The following is a 17,939-nucleotide window of genomic DNA, read 5'->3' as shown; positions in this document are numbered from 1 at the left end:
TGTGTCTTGATGTGGATCTTGCATTAAAATGTAGCAATTTGCCATATTTATCTTACACAGTTTCATACATACAAAGTTACATCACCATATGAATGCTAGAGGGCTACTGAACACTTTGCATCTGGCTATTAAGCAATTCATAGGTTTCAGAGCTGAAGATTCCAACTGACACCATGCAAAATTATTTTTTGGGAGATTTGTCAGCAGCAGGTAGCACAGATTTCCCACAGAAAACAAATCTTCCCATGTGCAATCACCATTAAATGGTACCATCAGCCTCTAGTGTTTTGGGCTGCTTGGCACATTGTGCCCATAGTGTGATAGTGGTGGAGCGCATGAACTCATCTGATACCTTTGCAGCTATTGAACAATTTGATGCACAATATGCATATATTTATTAACATATGTGGCCTGTAAGAAACACAAAATGAAAAAAAATAATGCTAGACAGTCACTATTTATAGAGCTGTGAGTGGCTGTCTGTGCCTCTGTATACTTGAAATACCAGGGCACAGTGTGAATTCCAGTCCGAACCGATATGGCGCTGCTCCACATAGCAGGCAAGGTAGAAAGGTAGTCACCAAGATCTATCGGCATGCGTGTACAGTACAGATCTTGCCAGACCATTGTAATTGCCTTCTAGTTAGTTTGATCCCTCCACTTGCACCAGTCCTGCCGGCTAATACTCTTATGTAATATTCCCTGTACTTCCGGCCCCGCCAACAAATACTCCCGGCTCATCCGAAACCCATGCATTCTCTGTTCCTACCGCTCCGTAATGCTTTCTCAGCTCTCGTCCGGCACCATGCGTTCCCTACCCGGCTTCTTACTGGTTTTCGGCTGTGCCACGTTTTACCTGTATGCCCTGAGCACTAAACTCCGGCCAGGGAGCGGGCAAGAAGCCGAGAGGTAGGGGGTACAGGGGGTATATTCTATTGGGGGGGGGGGTCTGGGTAGGGGAAAGTTGTAGTTCAGCAGCGTTACAGCTTGGTGACGTAAGAGATGAAAGTAGCAAAGGGAGAACGTAAAGTTGCGGCTGTGGGATATTGACAGAAAAGGAGGTTGCGCTAGAGATCAGTCAGGGGTGTAGGGGGTGCAGAAGGAGATGTGGGTGCAGAAGGAGATGTAGGTGCAGGAGGAGATGTGGGTGCAGGAGGAGATGTGGGTGCAGAAGGAGATGTGGGTGCAGAAGGAGATGTGGGTGCAGAAGGAGATGTGGGTGCAGAAGGAGATGTGGGTGCAGAAGGAGATGTGGGTGCAGAAGGAGATGTGGGTGCGGGGGCAGAGTCGTTCGGTGGCAGGTGGGTGAAGCAGGGAAGTGTAATGTAGAACCCAATGAGTGTAAAGGAGTAGCACCCCCATCCCCCATGCAGGTTCATTACTGGTAGCACCATTCATCTCTTTACAAACTGGATTCACTGTAGAATATGGAATGTGTAGAAGTTTTGGGGTATAGAGCAACCCAAGGGTAATGTAGTTATACACTGCCCTCCATATCCTTCCCTAAAGCCTGATTCTGCCTGGCACATTGCAGGCATGGGACATTTCTGTTGCAGGACACTGAGCAGGTACATCTCAGGGTTATTTGTCACCAGAGGGAAAAATGTGCTATCTCCTGCAACAAATCTCCCAAAATATGTTTTTGTATTGGTGTCAGTGGGAATCTCCTGCGCTAAAACATAGAAATCATGTAACCAGTGGAAATGCATCTGGCGATTAAGGGATTCATATGTTTTAGAGCTGGAGATTCCAACTGAAACTGATGCAAAGGATTCTTTGATAGATTTGTTACCTGCCAGTAGCACAGAAAACAAAGCTTCCCATGTGCAATCACCCTTAAATGGGACCGTCAGCCTCATGTTTTTGGGCTGTTTGGCACCATAGTGGGATAGTGATGGAGTACATGTGTATGTTTGTGCTGCTGCTATGGCACACTAAGAAGCACAATTTCACACTAGATGAATGCTTTTAAAATGCTGTATTTTTCTAAACTCAGTCATTTGCTAGTGGAACTTTCCCTTATGTTCTCTCCTACTGGCCAGCCACAGGCAGGTCTAATTCTAGATGCAGAACTTCTTTTTTGATACTTTTGTGCTAGGCTATTTCTGAATTATAAAGTTATATTTACCAAGAAGCGTCTGTATAGCAGCCAGTAACTATTTGTAAAACTGATTACGGTAATTAAAGTTTTGCTCTTATTCTGAAAATTTCACCAAAAATCCTACTGGTTCCCCCCATCTGTTCCACATTCTGCTGCCCCCCTTCCCAAACTGTGCAGGGGAACCAGCAGCACACTGCACTTTAGGATAGGAACCAATCAGCAGCTAGGCTGACCTGATAGAGAACTGAAGTCTGTCTTTGCTTATGCGACTACAGGGCTGTGATTGGCTACTACTGGGCTTCTGCCAGGAACAGTTATAACATGCCCACCCCTTAATTTTTAGCCCAGAGTGAAAGCTGACACAGATATTACAAGATTAAGGGGTTTTCTAATTTTACATTTTCCTATTTTTTTTCTGCTCCCCTGAAAAACCTAAAATGTGGGATCCTCTGTATGTTCAAGCTTTGTCCTACTTAGGTTTTACTACCTAAAACTGTTCACTATGTTTTGAGCTATAACTCTATCGCTGTATATGCTATAGGCCTTACAGAAACTCATTATTTCTGTTGCAATCATATCTGTCATTATTTCTGTTGCAATCATATCTGTCAGTATAAGAAAGAAATGAGATCCCAGGCTAAGAACAGGCAGCCTGCCCTTACATTGATTTAGTGCTTTTTTTATAGCCTGACCATAATTCCTCTGGTAATAAGGGCTATCCATGTATTTGCCGAGACAGCGTATAAAAAGAGATCAGCTTACAGATGGGAATAGATCAGTAACTGATTCCATGCTCATTAGGAAAAAGATCAATTATGAGTTTTCTAAACCTAAAAGATTTTTTTCATGCAAAGCAAGAAAAAATGAACATTACAAAGGGTAAGTTATAAGTGTAGCAGACATTGTTGCAAATCAGGCAGTCACAGTTTAACGAAGATGTGGAACCCATTCTGTTTATATTGAGTGTCTTCTCTTTCCCTTGCTAAGTTTAGCAGGAGCTAATGTGTGTGAAATGAGATCTAGCACACTACGTGTGGCTTACTGGGCAGTGCAGAACAACTGGCTTACATGTGGACATGTTTAAGTCTATGCCTATTACTATGGTCTTGCGTGGCCTGATATAATATGTTATATCAGTATCTGGCGGGACATTTTCATTATGTAATTTATATGTAGATTAGTAGGCAGTGCTGCAAGACTTTAATGTGTTGTTGTTGATCAATGACAACTAATTTAGGACAAACTAATTCATTTTTTTGGCTTTCCATTTCCTTATGCTACCCTTATATTTTACAGATCGCTGGTATTTCCATCAGACCTGGAGGAGCTACGGGAACTGGCAGATTTTTTGCAGCACTATAAGAGGGAACACCAGACATATGTTATGGTCCTGTTCTGCAGTGCATACTTGTACAAGCAAAGCTTTGCCATCCCTGGATCCAGCTTTCTGGTAATGGGAAACAAGTAGCTAGACTGTCAGTGCAGTGTAGCAAAATGGTGTTAACTTTTAGTATGATGTAGAGATTTGTATTCTCAGAAAATTTGCAATTGGTCTTCATATTTTTTTCGGTTCTTCAATTATTTAGCTTTATGTTCTGCAGCTATCCGGTTGCTAGAGTCTTATTTACCTTTGCAGCTCAGGCAGGCTGTGATGATTGACTGGAATATAAATAGGCAAAGGATTGAATAGGAAGATTTGAAATAAAACGTGACAATAATATTGTAGCCTCACAGAGCAATAGTTTTTTTTATCTGTCAGTGACCCCCATCTGAAAAAGATAGAAAAGGAAGCCAAATAACTAAAATACTATATGAAAAAAAAATAATGAAGACCAGTGACAGAGTTGCTAGAAACAGAACTTTCTATAACATACTAAAAGTTAACTTGAAGTGGAACTACCACTTTAATTTGAAAAAACTGTTGCCACCAATGTTTTATGCATCATTATCATCTAAAATCTAGGTTTTTAGTGATTTTTTGTGTATCTTGATGTTTACTATCTGGTAGTTACCATCACTGTTGTAACTTCCCATTCCATAATTTATGTTTTTTTCTATATATCAAAAATAGAGTAATATTACATAACTATATTTGGCAGCTTCCTTTGAATGGATTATAGAGTGGGCCTGTTTCAATCTCTGTGAACATAATGCTCGCAGACAAAGGACAGCAGAGTCTGTGGAAAAAGTCTGTTAAAGTCGATGAAGAAATAAATACATATAGGATTTGCAGAAATAACTATTTTGTATTCTTTTCATTATATCTTGTCACCTAATCATTGATATTATATAATGATTTTGAACATGGATGTTTTAGTTATAGAACTACCATTGTTGTTAATTGTTGCTTGTATCTGCTTTTCTATAAATATTGGTTAAATGGTATTTCAACTTTAAATTAACTTTTAGTGTAATGATACACTGAGGCAATTTGCAGTTGGTCTTAATTTTATATTTCCTGTGGTTTTTTTTTTAAATGAATTAGATTTTTGTTCTGGTTGCTAGAGTGTAGTTTACCCCAACAACCAGGCAGTGGGTTGAATGAGAGACCAGGATTTGAATAAGAGGGGATCTGAATAGAAAGATAAGTAGCAAAAAGTAAGAATAAAGTTATAGCCTCAGCATTCAGTGTTTTGGCTGCTGGTGTCAGTGACCCCCAGTTGAGAGCTGGAGAGGCAGCTAACATACTAAAAGTTAATTTAAAAGACTTCTCTTAATACATGTTTCTGCAGGGCTTAATTACCTTATTGGTGTACTGCTTACAAGAACAAAAACCCAAATGAGAATTGTTTCCCTACAGAACTTGCTTGGTGGAGCTCTATTTGGCCCATGGCTGGGCCTTTTCCTGTGCTGCACTCTAACCTCCATAGGTGCCACATTTTGTTATCTCCTTTCTCATGCATTCGGCAAGAAGATGGTTTTGATGTACTTTCCTGACAAAGTCTCCACATTGCAGAACAAGGTAACTGTCCCACAGGCTAGGGGACGTTTAATTAGCATAACAGGCACAGGCAGTTATAGGTGTCAATGGGTGTTGTTTATTGCCTTTTTTCTCACACCCTACGCATTGAAGTGAATTGGCGTTTTTTCTCGCGTTATGTTTTAAGAAGAAAAAACCACGATTTGTTACCTGGCAAAACAAAACATATAGAGAAATTCTAGCACAGATTCATAACAATTTTCACCACTTTAAAAACTGTAAAATTTCACTGCAAATTAGTATTAGGTGAAAAAAATTTGCTCATCTCTACAGATACACAAAGAAAAAGCCTGCAGGTGGAAATAAATATAGGACTAAAGTGGGAGGAATGAATATTAAAATGTATATATATTTTAAAAAGAAACAAGTCATTTTTATAGCAAAAGGAAGCAAAATATCTTTGTTATGCTCTACTTTTCATTTAAATCTATGTGTATCTGGCAGCTTCCACAGCAAATGGCAGATGCAGCAGTTATGTGACAGGTTTACAACAATAAACTTAGAAATTCCCTTTGAAATCAAGTATTTAGCTCACAGCCTGGAGCAGTACTTCTTCGGTCTCTGCTGTGGCTACATTTACCAGATTAATATAGTATACAGTATACATACAGCAGGAAAACTGCCCTACATATACAACTAATCTATCTATATCTATCTATCATTTATCTAATCTAATCTATCATCTATGTATCCACACTCATGGGACTTACGAATGAGTGAAAATGTTTTTATTAGTTTATCAATGTTTCAGTCCTGCTAAGAGGACCTTTCTAAAGACACCTCTATGAATGGTCAGTTTTCACTTTATTCTTGGGTTTGTTTCATTTGCAACTTGCTATGGCCACACCAGGCTTATTCTTAGCCTGTGGATAAACTCTTCAGTCAGCCTACCCTTGTGCGCAAATTTTAAACCTGTCTGTGTATTTTTTAAAAACCTCTTGTCCCCCCCAGACTACCTCCCTCTCTTCTACCTCCTTCTCTTCTATGCTTATTTGGAAAACCTTAAATAAAAACTTAATAATCAATGTCTAGTGGGCGTAAAGTTCTCCAGGCTTCAACTAGGGCTGCCTCTTGTATTACCTTTTTTAAATATTTTATAGCAGGTGCCGATATTTCAGTTGCAGAACATGAACAGTCTAGTCGAGGGTCGAGTACCAAGTTGAAATCCCCCATAATATATATTGTTCCATGTGAGTGTAAGGATAACAATTCAAATATTTCAGTAGAAATTAAAGTTCAAGTTAAACTGAACATGAGAGCAAAAGGCTATAGCCACTCCTTTAGTTTTGGTGGTATAAATGATAGCATATACTTGAGGGAAATGCAATAAATATGGAGGGGGTCCATTATTAGCCCAGTGTGTCTGGATTACCACAATGTCTGCTTTCATTTTATAGTAATATTAACCTGCCTTTCTCCATTTTACTGGGGAATTGAGGCCTTCAACATTGTGTGAAAGCAGTCTCCTCTCCATTATATATAAGTAAGACTAGCAGTAGTAAAGTAAGATAGGAATCGAGGAGACTTGGGAATTGGGTTAAAGTGCCATGCGCGTATATTCCTAGTATTACCGATAGTATTCAGTCCCTAGTCTCTATGTTATTTGCTATGTTCCGTTTCAGTGTCACCTTGTCCCAGATGGGATGTAGCAGTGGTGAGTTAGTCATCACTACTTTTTAAGGTGGAGGTGTCTCTATTATTCTGAGTTTGGATAAAACATTTGCACCATCGGTAGGGTCTCAGAGTGAGTTCAGGAAGCTGTTCTTTACCACTTACAACCCAAAGGGGTATTCTCCATTGTTATGTGTATCCGGCATGGACGGAGGTCTCTACATTTTTGCAGTGTAATGGGCGACAGATCTTGGAACATTTGTATGTGTTCCTCATCTATTTCTACTGCCTCATGTGTCCTAGCCTAGTGTAATAGGTCCTCTTTGGTGTCAAAATACTGTAGCCGCAGCACTACATCCTTTGGAGGTTCACCAGGTTGGACACAGGATTCAGGCACATTTTGTATATGAATATTATTCCGGCGTGACTGGTTCCTCAGTGTGGTTAGAAAGGGCTAGCACTGACCTTTCCAATGAGGTGACCTGTTGCTGGAATTTGTTATGCACTGTCACCAAGTTGTCATGCTTAGTTTCCAAAAGGTCGGGCATGTTCCAAGAGATATGATCTCCTTAGTGATATCTGTTTTTGCAGCTTTTAGTTCGGTTTAGAGTGTATTTGTTATTTTCTGTAGTTAGGCATTGAGACTAATATCCAGTGCCGTTTTAGTAAAGGGGGCATTATGCTCTTCACTTGCAACGGGAGATAGTCGCTGCCATCTTGGAATTTCGGCGTGTCTTGATGATGTCGCTTTAAAAAGTTTGCTGAGTCTGTCTGTGGTTGGGCTTTTGATGATGCCTTCTCAGTGGAGTGAAGTGAATTTGGATCGGTTCCAGTGGATTAATGCTTTTAGTGAGCTTGACTTATCACTGGAATGGAGCACACAGAGCAAGAGCTCACAGAACTTGTCTTCTTATCACAGTGGCCAGCTCCACCCCCCCAGAATATCCTTTTTTTTTGCAAGGAATTCCAAGGAATTGGTAGTTATGATCCTGACAATATGATCTTAACAGTATGAGCTGTATATTTTAAAGGTGATTTAAAGATTAAAAAATAATCTAGCTAGAATGGCTAAACATTTTTTTGGGGATACTGGATCTGTTTCATAGTTATCCCTGTTCCATGACAAACAAACCTTATATTCTGCTTCACATGAACCGTAGCTTCATTAAGACAGTCCAGAGTACACTAAGCAAGCGCAGTGTCACTGGTACAGAGAAGATGGCCTAACCAGATCAGAAGATGGTGAGCTCTTGTGGACAGCATGGAAAGCCTGAATCTCTAGTTATTGGGCTGGTGCAGTAAATTCAGTACAAAAAAGAAAGTATTTCTAGCTATATTGTTTTTAGACTTTAGATCTTAGTTTTTACACTTTAGTTTTCCTTTAATAGCATAACATTTGCTTATGAAACACAGCAAATGCCTTTTATTAGAACAATTTGTGCTTTAAACCGGTAGGAAATGTAGTAACAAGAACAAAGGTTTATTTCTCTTTAGCCAGTGAGATGTTTGCTTTTGTTATTCAGACTGCAGTAGACAAGTTATATGTTAGAGTGTATTAGAAGTTTATTAGATTTTAAGAGAGGGTTTTAGAATATTTTTAGCATCTAGCTTAAATAACTAATGAAGACCTGTCTTGCTATTAATGTAGAGTGCACTAAATATATAAACAAATTGCTTTTTGAAGGTTGAAGAGAATCGCAGCAGCCTTTTCTTTTTTCTCCTCTTTCTTCGCTTGTTTCCCATGACACCCAACTGGTTCCTGAATCTGACCTCACCTATTCTCAACATACCTGTTGAACAGTTCTTCTTCTCTGTCCTGATTGGTAAGTGCTTTCTGGTTTGCCTTTGACAAAGTGATGTTTTGTTATTACAGAGAAAAAGGAAATTATTTTTAAACATTTTAAAGGACAAGGAAAGGGTTCAACATTATAATATATTAAAGAGCTCCCTTGCTAACTTTTTTTAAATAGCATTCATGTCTTCTGCAGTCTGAACATTTCTCTTTTCCCCATCCATCACGGGCACCATTTTTAGCTATGTAGACATCATAAAGATGGCCACACGTCACTAAATGAGCATTCAAACAGCTTCATCCTCCCCCTAGACACCAGCAGCACTGATAGAAGCAGACAACACACACCTATTCTCAGAGTACTAATAACTTATACGAGACAGGCGATCATTGTGTATAAAAGCAGCTTAAGGTCCCCATACATGGGCCGATAGTAGCTGTCGATATCGGTCCCTTGGACCGATTCGGCAGCTAATTGGGCCGTGTATAGGCACTCCCGACAGGCCTGCCCGACCGATATCTGACCTGAAATCGGCCAGATCTCGATCGGGCAGGTTAGAAAATCTAGTCGGATCGGGGACCGCATCGGCTCAACTGTCTTGGTGAGTTAGTATTGGTGTGCACACAGTGGTGGGAGGGCTTAGCGTGCTTAGTGTGAGTGAGCTCTCCTTTGCCATTCTTGCTAAGCGCTCTTACGAGTACTTTTCAATGCACATCCGCTGCCTCATTGTCTGTGCTACTGTGCATGTCAACCAGTCTTTGTGCGGGGGGTTGAATTATCGGTTATTTCGTAAACGGAACCTATAGTTTTTTTTCTACTATAAGGATAGTAGACAAATGGCTTCCTTGTCCTCTAAATATTTTCTTAAAATAGAGTCTATTGGATAAGGCCTTCCCATAATTTGGAGCTTTCTGGATAACAGGTTTCCTGATAACAGATCCCATATAGGAAGTATATAAAATTGGGAGTTACTGTGCATGCATCCAGCAAGAGGATATCTGTTTTGCTTACTGGTGGGGCACTCATGGGGTATATTTATCATGTTATGTAAAAAAAAAAGGAATGAAACATTACTGGTGATGTTGCTCATAGCAGCCAATCAGATACTTTGCTTTGGTTTTCTTACTGTTGAAATCTAATTGCTGATTGGTTGCCCTGGGCAATATCACCCGTAATGCTTCACTCCGCTTTTAATAAAGCATGGTAAATATACCCCTTAATGAGCTGAAATTTCCTCATCCTTTCAATGATGTTGCTGCTTAAACAGTATTCACTTTATGTTTTTACCTGGTATTCAGCCTCTAAGAGGAAGCCTTCCCTTTCTTTCTCCACAGGCCTTCTGCCATATAACTTCATCTGTGTTCAGACAGGCTCTATTTTGTCCCAAGTGAAATCTTTGGATGATATGTTCTCCAGTGGAACTATCTTCAAGTTACTGGCCATTGCACTGACTGCTCTAGTGCCAGGTGCCATTGTCAAAAGATTCACTCACCAGAACCTGGAACAAAAGCAGGATCTCTTTTTGAATGGCAAAAAGTCCCTGTGAGGCTTCTTGTTGGTTGAGTTTCCAAACCATAAGAGAGACTGATGAAAACTGAAATCATGTCTGTGGCCAGGTGAAACAATGTTTTAATTTGTATTATTTATTTCATGCGTCTTAAGCTGGTAATGCCAGGTAGGTATTTCTGGCATGGTGAATTGTCTAATGAATCACAAATTCTCTAACTTTTGGGAGTTTTTAAACATTATTTTTATATGGTGTGTTCAGGAAAATGCACAGTTCTGTCAGCCAAAGTTTATATTCCTGGTTTTACTGTAAGAGGTACTGTCTTGCTGCTGTAAAATGTGAAATAATTGCTGCTGTAAAGGTCTCACATAGATGCCATAGAGAATATAGAAGTTTAAGGCATGTTTATCTAAAATATATTTTTGCTGGTTTTATTTATAAAATACACATATATCTGCAGGTAAGTTGCTAAATAAAGAGAACCGAAAAAGTCTTAGCACTATAGCACCTCCATGCAATCTTTGTCTGTGAAACTCTCTTCAGCCTTTGAATTTTGAATTCCCGGGTTTCTCACCTAATTGGGCTTTTACAGCATTGCTCATACATATTGATAATGTTTCCCAGTTGGCTGGATAGATTTTACTGTGATTCTATGTGACTAATGGAATTTTCTTTCAGCATTAAATGTAGCGTTATTGCTGATTTCTTTATTTAATAGGTGCAGCATTCGATTCAAGGGACAAGGAAAGTTAAAATCCTTTTGGGAGCTTATATGTTTTTGCCCCCCCAAGAATATAATCACTAAGCTTTCGCCCCTAAGCACCAACTCCATCTTCATTGAGCTTACAGGGGTCCCCTTAAGTCTGTCTGAGACCATTCTGCACACATGGTATCGTAAAAGTTGGTCTGTATGGTTGTGGCACTTACAATGCATTTACAATGTACAATACATCATTTTTATATAATGTTTATTAATATATCAGTGAGTAAAGACACTAAGGTGTCTGCTGTAAAACTATGTACTGGCACTATGAGTCTTGCCTATTAGATAATTAGGAAGCGGGTGTAAGTCACTTCCCATTACCTTTCAACTTTTATTACGTTGTTGTACTCATTAGCGACGTGATTTTATGTGCTATTATCTGCCCAATAGTCAGTCAGGATCTGTTTAGCACAAAATAATTCAGGATAAACATTTTTGTTCATGTTCCTCTTATTTCAGTGCATCACAGAATAAATCTAATTTCTAGAATATACAGACGTAATAATAATAATAATTATATCCATATTATAATTAATGGATAATGCGGCTTTCAAATTACAGACAAGCAATGTGCCCAGCTAAAACAGCCTGGGGTGAACTGCTTGTGTGGCTGACATTAGGAAACCAGTAGCTGATTTAGAATGTAATTGTATTTCTTAGCAGTGCACCACAAGATTGTTATTGTTTGGGGCATTCCAGTATTTGTGCAGTATTTCTATGTAATCTCAAAGTCTTAAACTGGTCACACACAGACAGAGAGGAGGAATATTCAACTGGTCAATATAGTCTAGGCCAGGGATCCCCATCCTTTTTTATCCGAGAGCCACATTCAAATGTAAAAAGAGTTGGAGAGCGACACAAGCATGAAAAATGTTCCTGGGGTTACAAACAGGGGCTGTGATTGGCTATTTAGTAGCCCCTATGGGGACTGGCAGCCTACATGAGGCTCTGTTTGTCAGTAAGTCTGGTTTTTACTCAACCAAAACTTGCCTCCAAGCCAGGAATTCAAAAATAAGCCCCTGCTTTGAGGCCACTGGGAGCAACATGTTGCCCCCGAGCCACTGGTTGGGGATCACTGGTCTAGGCATTGTTGTATTCTAGGCATGTGCCTCTCCTGCCTCCCCCTAGTTCCAGCCCTGCTCACAAGCAACACAGTAGTCTGGAAACTGAATTAACACATTTGCATCATATGATGCATTTCATTTTTATTATGATCTTCCTAAAGGCTTTTTCTTCCTCCTTTATATTGAGCACACCAAGGACTGTAGGACTGTTGTTAAGAACCTTCAGCAGGTGTGTCTGTCTGTTTGTCTGTCCATTTGACTGAGGGAGTCTGATGCCTTTGGCATAAAAAGCAAAGAACCAAGAGGGCTGTTTAAATGTGGAAAAAATGCACAAGAACAGTAACTTGTAGCAGCCAGTTTGTTTTCAATTTGTTTTATCCTTAAACAACAAGGAAAGGCAAAGTCACTTGGGGGTGTCAAAATGTTAGGCACCCCAAGTGACTTTAATCTCTTACATTGTACCCCGAGCTGGTGCCCATTAGGAGAAAACCACACCAGCCCAGGGTACCTGTAGCGATGCGCTTCCTTCTTCCGCCTTCATTTTACAACGACTAAACGACAGGCGCATGCACAGTAGAGTGAAAAGCCGACTTCTCTGTTAGAGTTTGGATTTTCACTCTACTGCGCATGCGCGCGCAAGCAAAGCAGGAAGGAAGAATCGCGTCGCTGCAGCTACTCCAGGCTGGTGCTGTTCTCTCCGAACAGGGGCACCAGCCCGGGGTAAAAGGTAAGCGATTAAAGTCACTTGGGGGTGCCTAACATTTTGGCACCCCCAAGTGACTTTGCCTTTCCTTCTCCTTTAAAACCTAATAAAGGAAATGTTTGGGGTTATGGTCAATGCACTTATGTTTGTAAATGAGCCTCTGAAAGGGATCCTATTCACTCAGCTTGTTTATTGCTGCCACAGGAATTAGCCACTGACCATCCCAGTGTGTGTAGTGTTCCTACAGGAGTTGGGCAAGCCTAGCCAGCCATGCAGGGTTTAATATTGAATAACAAAGGTCCTAATAGATATAAAGTATTTATAGAGTCAACCAACAGGGTTACAGTATGTCCCAGAGTGGACAATATTTTCACCTCCTCAGATTATCTGTAGTGTTTCTTGGCTTAAAGGAGAACTCAAGCCTGAATAATATAGCTATAAATTCTTTGTCTTTTATACTGAATTTATTGCGCCTGCCCAGAGGTTAACAGCCCTGTTAACAGCCACTAATGATTCAGGTCTTCCAAGTTGTCCTCAGGAGCTTGCCATCTTCTGATCTAGTTATCCTAAATTTTGAGTGTCAGTGGCTCTTGGCTGCTACTGAGAAGCTATGACAGGTTACAGGCTGCTACTGAGAAGCTATGACAGGTTACAGGCTGCTACTGAGAAGCTATGACAGGTTACAGGCTGCTACTGAGAAGCTATGACAGGTTACAGGCTGCTACTGAGAAGCTATGACAGGTTACAGGCTGCTACTGAGAAGCTATGACAGGTTACAGGCTGCTACTGAGAAGCTATGACAGGTGAGATTACACACAGAGAGCTGATTATTATGCACTGGTTTCTATGCTGCCATGTAATGTAAATCTGAGTTAATTACTTGGCTTTTTATCATGAATATGTTTTGTACATCTACTGTATATTGTGAGTTGACCCCATAGTTGGAGCATATGCTGTGAATTAGAAGCAGATGGGAAGCTACACAGGACATTTTGGAGGCACAGATCTTCATTGCTAAAGGGCTGTGGATGCTTGTGCAGGTACAGGAACCTAGATGATTGGACACTTGCCCAATAACCCATAGCACCCAATGAATAAGCAGCATATATTGGTCTGCTGTCTGCCTTTGTGAGATTAACAATCATAATAAAAAAATATGTATAGTCATGTCATATTTTCTTTTGATTTGTTCATAATTCATTTTTTAGGAAAACTGACAAAATAATCTTATCTGTCTTTCATGCAACTCTATAGAGTTTGACGTGTTTCTCTTTTATATATAATGCTTTTGATCATAGAATGTTGGGAATTGTAATAACAATAGTAAGAGTGACATTTTGGCCTCATTTTGGGCTAAGAAACACTAATGTTTATAATGTATGTACATTTCTTTTCCCCAAGATATGTGCTCTTTCCAGAAAAGTCTGTTTTTCTTTTGCAGTGTGACTGTTTTTTGGAATTTTTACAAATCTTAAAGGAGAACTAAAGCTAACCAACGAATATGGCTAGAAATGCTGTATTGATATACTGAACTTACTGTACTAGCCCTATAACAGAGAAGTTGTGCGTATGAGTTCACGATCTTGCATCTTGCTAACCTTAATGGTTGTTGCAAATCATCAAGTACAAAATTATGTTCATCTGTCATAGAAGGGAAGCTACAGGGTTGATTATTACATTTTGATGCAAAATGCACTGGTTTCTAAGCTGCCATGAAACCAGACATGAGTTGAATTACTAATGAGCCTTGTATAGTGAATATTCGTACTTCTATTGTGAGTTGGTCCCTAAGCTCAGATAACTGACAGCTGCCCAGAGCATGTGACTATAGGGAGCTACTGGGGGCATATTTGGGGGCACAGGCTTTCACTGCTAAAGGATTGGTAAAGAACCTCAAAATGTAATGTGTAGCATTTCTACTTGTTTAGCTTTAGTTCATCTTGAAACTCATATTAATCCTTTACAGGGGGTTAATTGACACTGTGCCTTACAATTGTAAATGTTTTCTATGTGGAGGAATTTATATAAATATTTATGACATTGAATATGTGACTGACAATAAATCAATGTTTGGCTCTAATGGATGTGTATGAGCCTTATTTACCCATGTATTCCAAACTGCTAAACACTGGTGATAAACTATTAGCATTCTAGGTTATATTGATGGAAGAAGAAAAAAAAATATGTGGTCGCTGGTGTGGCAAAATGCCTTTCCTTCTCCTTTAATTAATATGCATTGATAACCAGCAGTGTCAAACTGTACCAAACAACATGGAGGGCCCACACACACAGTAGTTAAATGTAGTTTTCCCTGTGAATTGGCAGCAGAAAACCAAGAATGAAACTTTTAAATTTAGAAACGCTGGCTAATTTTCCCTTAGCAGAATAAGCATCTCCTCCTAATACAGAAAACAAGGTCATATTTACACCTTTCCCCCTTTAAGTGTTGAAAACAAATTTGGATAATGCTGACCAATCTGAACCTGAGCAACTGCAAGTAAATACAACATATAAATGTATAAGCCGCACTTTTGCATTGCCCATTGTTCAAAGCAGGGATCCCCAACCTTTTTTACTCAAGAACCACACTCAGATGTAAAAAGTGTTGGTGAGCCCCACAAGCATGAGAAAAGTTCATTGGGGGATGCTAAATAAGGGCTGTGATTGGCTATTTGGTTGCACCATGTGGACTTCTAGCCTGCTTGGAGTAAAACTGTGATTGGAGTAAAACTGTGTCTCTCTGCTTCCAAAACTTGCCTCCAAGCCACAGACTTAAAAATAAGCACCTGCTTTGAGGCCACTGGGAGCAACATCAAAGGGGGTGGTGAGCAACATGTTGCTTATGAGCCACTGGTGGGAAATCACTGGTTTAAAGGAACAGTAACACCAAAAAATTAAAGTGTAATTAAAATATAATGTACTGCTATCCTTAACTTGTACAGCTGGTGTGTTTGCTTCAGAAAGACAACTATAGTTTATATAATAATAAGCTGCTGTGTAGTTACAGGGGCAGCCATTCAATCTGGCAAAAGGGAGAAAAGGCACAGTTACATAGCAGATAACAGATAAGCTCTGTGTAATACAATAGCATTTTACACACAACTTTTAGGGCTCTGGCACACGGGGAGATTAGTCGCCCGCGGCAAAACTCACTGTTCGCGGGCGACTAATCTCCCCGAGTTGCCTACCCCTGCCATCCCACCGGCGAACATGTAAGTCGCCGGCGGGATGGCAGACGCGGCGGGGCGATTTCAGGAAATAGCCGAAAAAGACTCACGAGTCTGCCATCCCGCCGGCGACTTACATGTTCGCCGGTGGGATGGCAGGGGAAGGCAACTCGGGGAGATTAGTCGCCCGCGAACAGGGAGTTTTGCCGCGGGCGACTAATCTCCCCGTGTGCCAGAGCCCTTACCAGTGCAGGGCAACAGTGCTTATATTTTAATTACTAAAGGAATAATTGAACAAAATACAAACACATACATATAGCAATACACACTATTACTAAAAGGACAGTTGTCCTTTTAAGAATAGTGTGTATCGCTATTAGTCCTATAACACAAGTCAAATGAGTTGCAAAACCAGAGTACAGAATGGCATTGAAAGACCTAACACATGAATGAACAGTTAATGTTTCCAAGTGCAAGCAATAAATTACTATTCATAGCTGGCACATTTAGTTCTGCTCTTGGCCAGGACTAATGAGTGAAATTCAGTACCATAAACGTAATACTGTTCTCATCTGTTCTGCAAACAGACTCCCAATTAACATACCGCGCTACCGTGCCAATCAACTGACCCCCATACAGTAGGCATTGGGCACCAGACAGTTATTTGCTTGAGGGAGCAACCAAAAAATGTTAAAATAACTTTAAAAATCATGTACAGGTTTATAACGTTTTTAGGTGTCTGACAAATAAATTTCTGTTTAAAGTTCCAACGTGAATTTGCAGTGTTTGCACTTTAAAAAGTGATGCTGGCATCTGTAAGTAAATGGCATGTAGCATGATCGTAGGCTGGTCCCTGTGTCTGTATGTTCCTTGCAGCGATTCCCACTGGCTACAACTGAATAGAATGAGCAGAATATTTCAAGCTATTGGTTCGTTTACTCTTGTGCCACTCAGATAAGGAGAATTATTCTGTGTTCCAGCATACATGCATCGTCTAGTTAGAATACATTGTTGCAAAAATAAATTGGTTATTAGTTATAATCACCTGAGAGCAGGATAGATAGTTTATGCAGAAACCCATTATCGAGAAAGAATTACAGGATTGCCAGCTCCCACAAACTCCATTTTAAGCAAATAATTCCTATTTTTAAAGGAGACATATTGGATAAATGGGAAAACCCTAATTTTGTAGGCAATTATGAATAATATACGGTGCTGGTTTCACTTTGTGCTTAAAATTAATCCTATCTGGCCCCTTTATTGGAGCTCCCTATAGATCGTATCACTTCTCTATCTGAGTTTGAAATGGAGAGTGGGCGTGTCCTAACAGTCCCTGCCAGAAGCACAGTAGGAGGGGGAGAGCCAATCACAGCCCTGCACTCACACAAGCAAAGACAGGCTTCAATTCCCTATCAGGTCAGCTTAGCTGCTGATTGGTTCCTATCCTACAGTGCAGGGTACGGAGGGCCGCCGGCTCCCCAGCTCATCCAGAGAATTCAGCCGGCAGGAAGTGGAACAGATGGGCGGGGCTAGTGGGGTTTTTGTGGAATTTCTCAATAAATCAGTCAGAAACACAACTTTTTGAGCACAATCCTTCTATATCTAGAGGAGTATAATTCACTGTTACATTCATAATTTTTATAGGATATGTCTCCTTTAAAAAATGATTTCTTGTTTCTTGGTAATAATTAAACAGTACCTTGTACTTGATGGTAACTAAGCTGCAAGAATCCAAATTTGTAGCAAAACAATCCTACTGGGTTTATCTGACATTTTATTTTTAACAGACTTAGGGGCACATTTATCAAAGTACGATTGCCTCTGAATACAAAAAAAATCGTAGTTTTTGTACCTTGTGCATTTTCACTGATTTTTTCGCGAATTTGCTCAACTTTTTTGTACTGTACATCAAAAATTACAAGGTTCGGTATCGTGACTTTCCTTGGGCCAGGTTGGAGCTGCAGAGTGCCATTGAGCCCTATGGGAGACTTTCCTTGGGCCGGGTTGGAGCCGCAGAGTGCCATTGAGCCCTATGGGAGACTTTCCTTGGGCCAGGTTGGAGCCGCAGAGTGCCATTGAGCCCTATGGGAGACTTTCCTTGGGCCAGGTTGGAGCTGCAGAGTGCCATTGAGCCCTATGGGAGGCTTTCCTTGGGCCAGGTTGGAGCTGCAGAGTGCCATTGAGCCCTATGGGAGACTTTCCTTGGGCCAGGTTGGAGCTGCAGAGTGCCATTGAGCCCTATGGGAGACT

The 17,939-nt window shown here is 40.3% G+C and overlaps 1 protein-coding gene and 1 long non-coding RNA gene across 2 annotated transcripts; both read left to right on the top strand.

The window, feature by feature from the left end:
- Positions 1–696: 696 nt before the first annotated feature.
- On the top strand, positions 697–10,865 carry tmem41a (transmembrane protein 41A). The gene is made up of 5 exons (XM_004917787.4): positions 697–909; positions 3,398–3,551; positions 4,902–5,063; positions 8,377–8,515; positions 9,820–10,865. Exons 1-5 carry the CDS (start codon positions 779–781, stop codon positions 10,029–10,031), a joined length of 798 nt encoding a protein of 265 aa, XP_004917844.1. The 5' UTR covers positions 697–778; the 3' UTR covers positions 10,032–10,865.
- Positions 10,866–12,386: 1,521 nt separating this feature from the next.
- LOC105948556 lies at positions 12,387–14,602 on the top strand. Its single transcript, XR_004220520.1, has 2 exons — positions 12,387–13,294; positions 13,326–14,602. It is a non-coding gene; the product is annotated as an uncharacterized LOC105948556 (long non-coding RNA).
- Positions 14,603–17,939: the final 3,337 nt, after the last annotated feature.

The sequence above is a fragment of the Xenopus tropicalis genome, chromosome 9, assembly GCF_000004195.4.
Source record: "Xenopus tropicalis strain Nigerian chromosome 9, UCB_Xtro_10.0, whole genome shotgun sequence".
NCBI lineage: Eukaryota > Metazoa > Chordata > Amphibia > Anura > Pipidae > Xenopus > Xenopus tropicalis.
Note: the sequence above shows the minus strand (reverse complement) of the source record. Positions and strands in the feature narration are given on the sequence as shown.

Coding starts and splice junctions, on each gene's coding strand:
- tmem41a (XM_004917787.4), top strand. CDS start 779: ATGCTTTCTCAGCTCTCGTCCGGCACCATGCGTTCCCTACCCGGCTTC. Junction 910..3,397: donor AGCGGGCAAGAAGCCGAGAG/GTAGGGGGTACA, acceptor TATATTTTACAG/ATCGCTGGTATTTCCATCAG. Junction 3,552..4,901: donor TCCCTGGATCCAGCTTTCTG/GTAATGGGAAAC, acceptor GTTTCCCTACAG/AACTTGCTTGGTGGAGCTCT.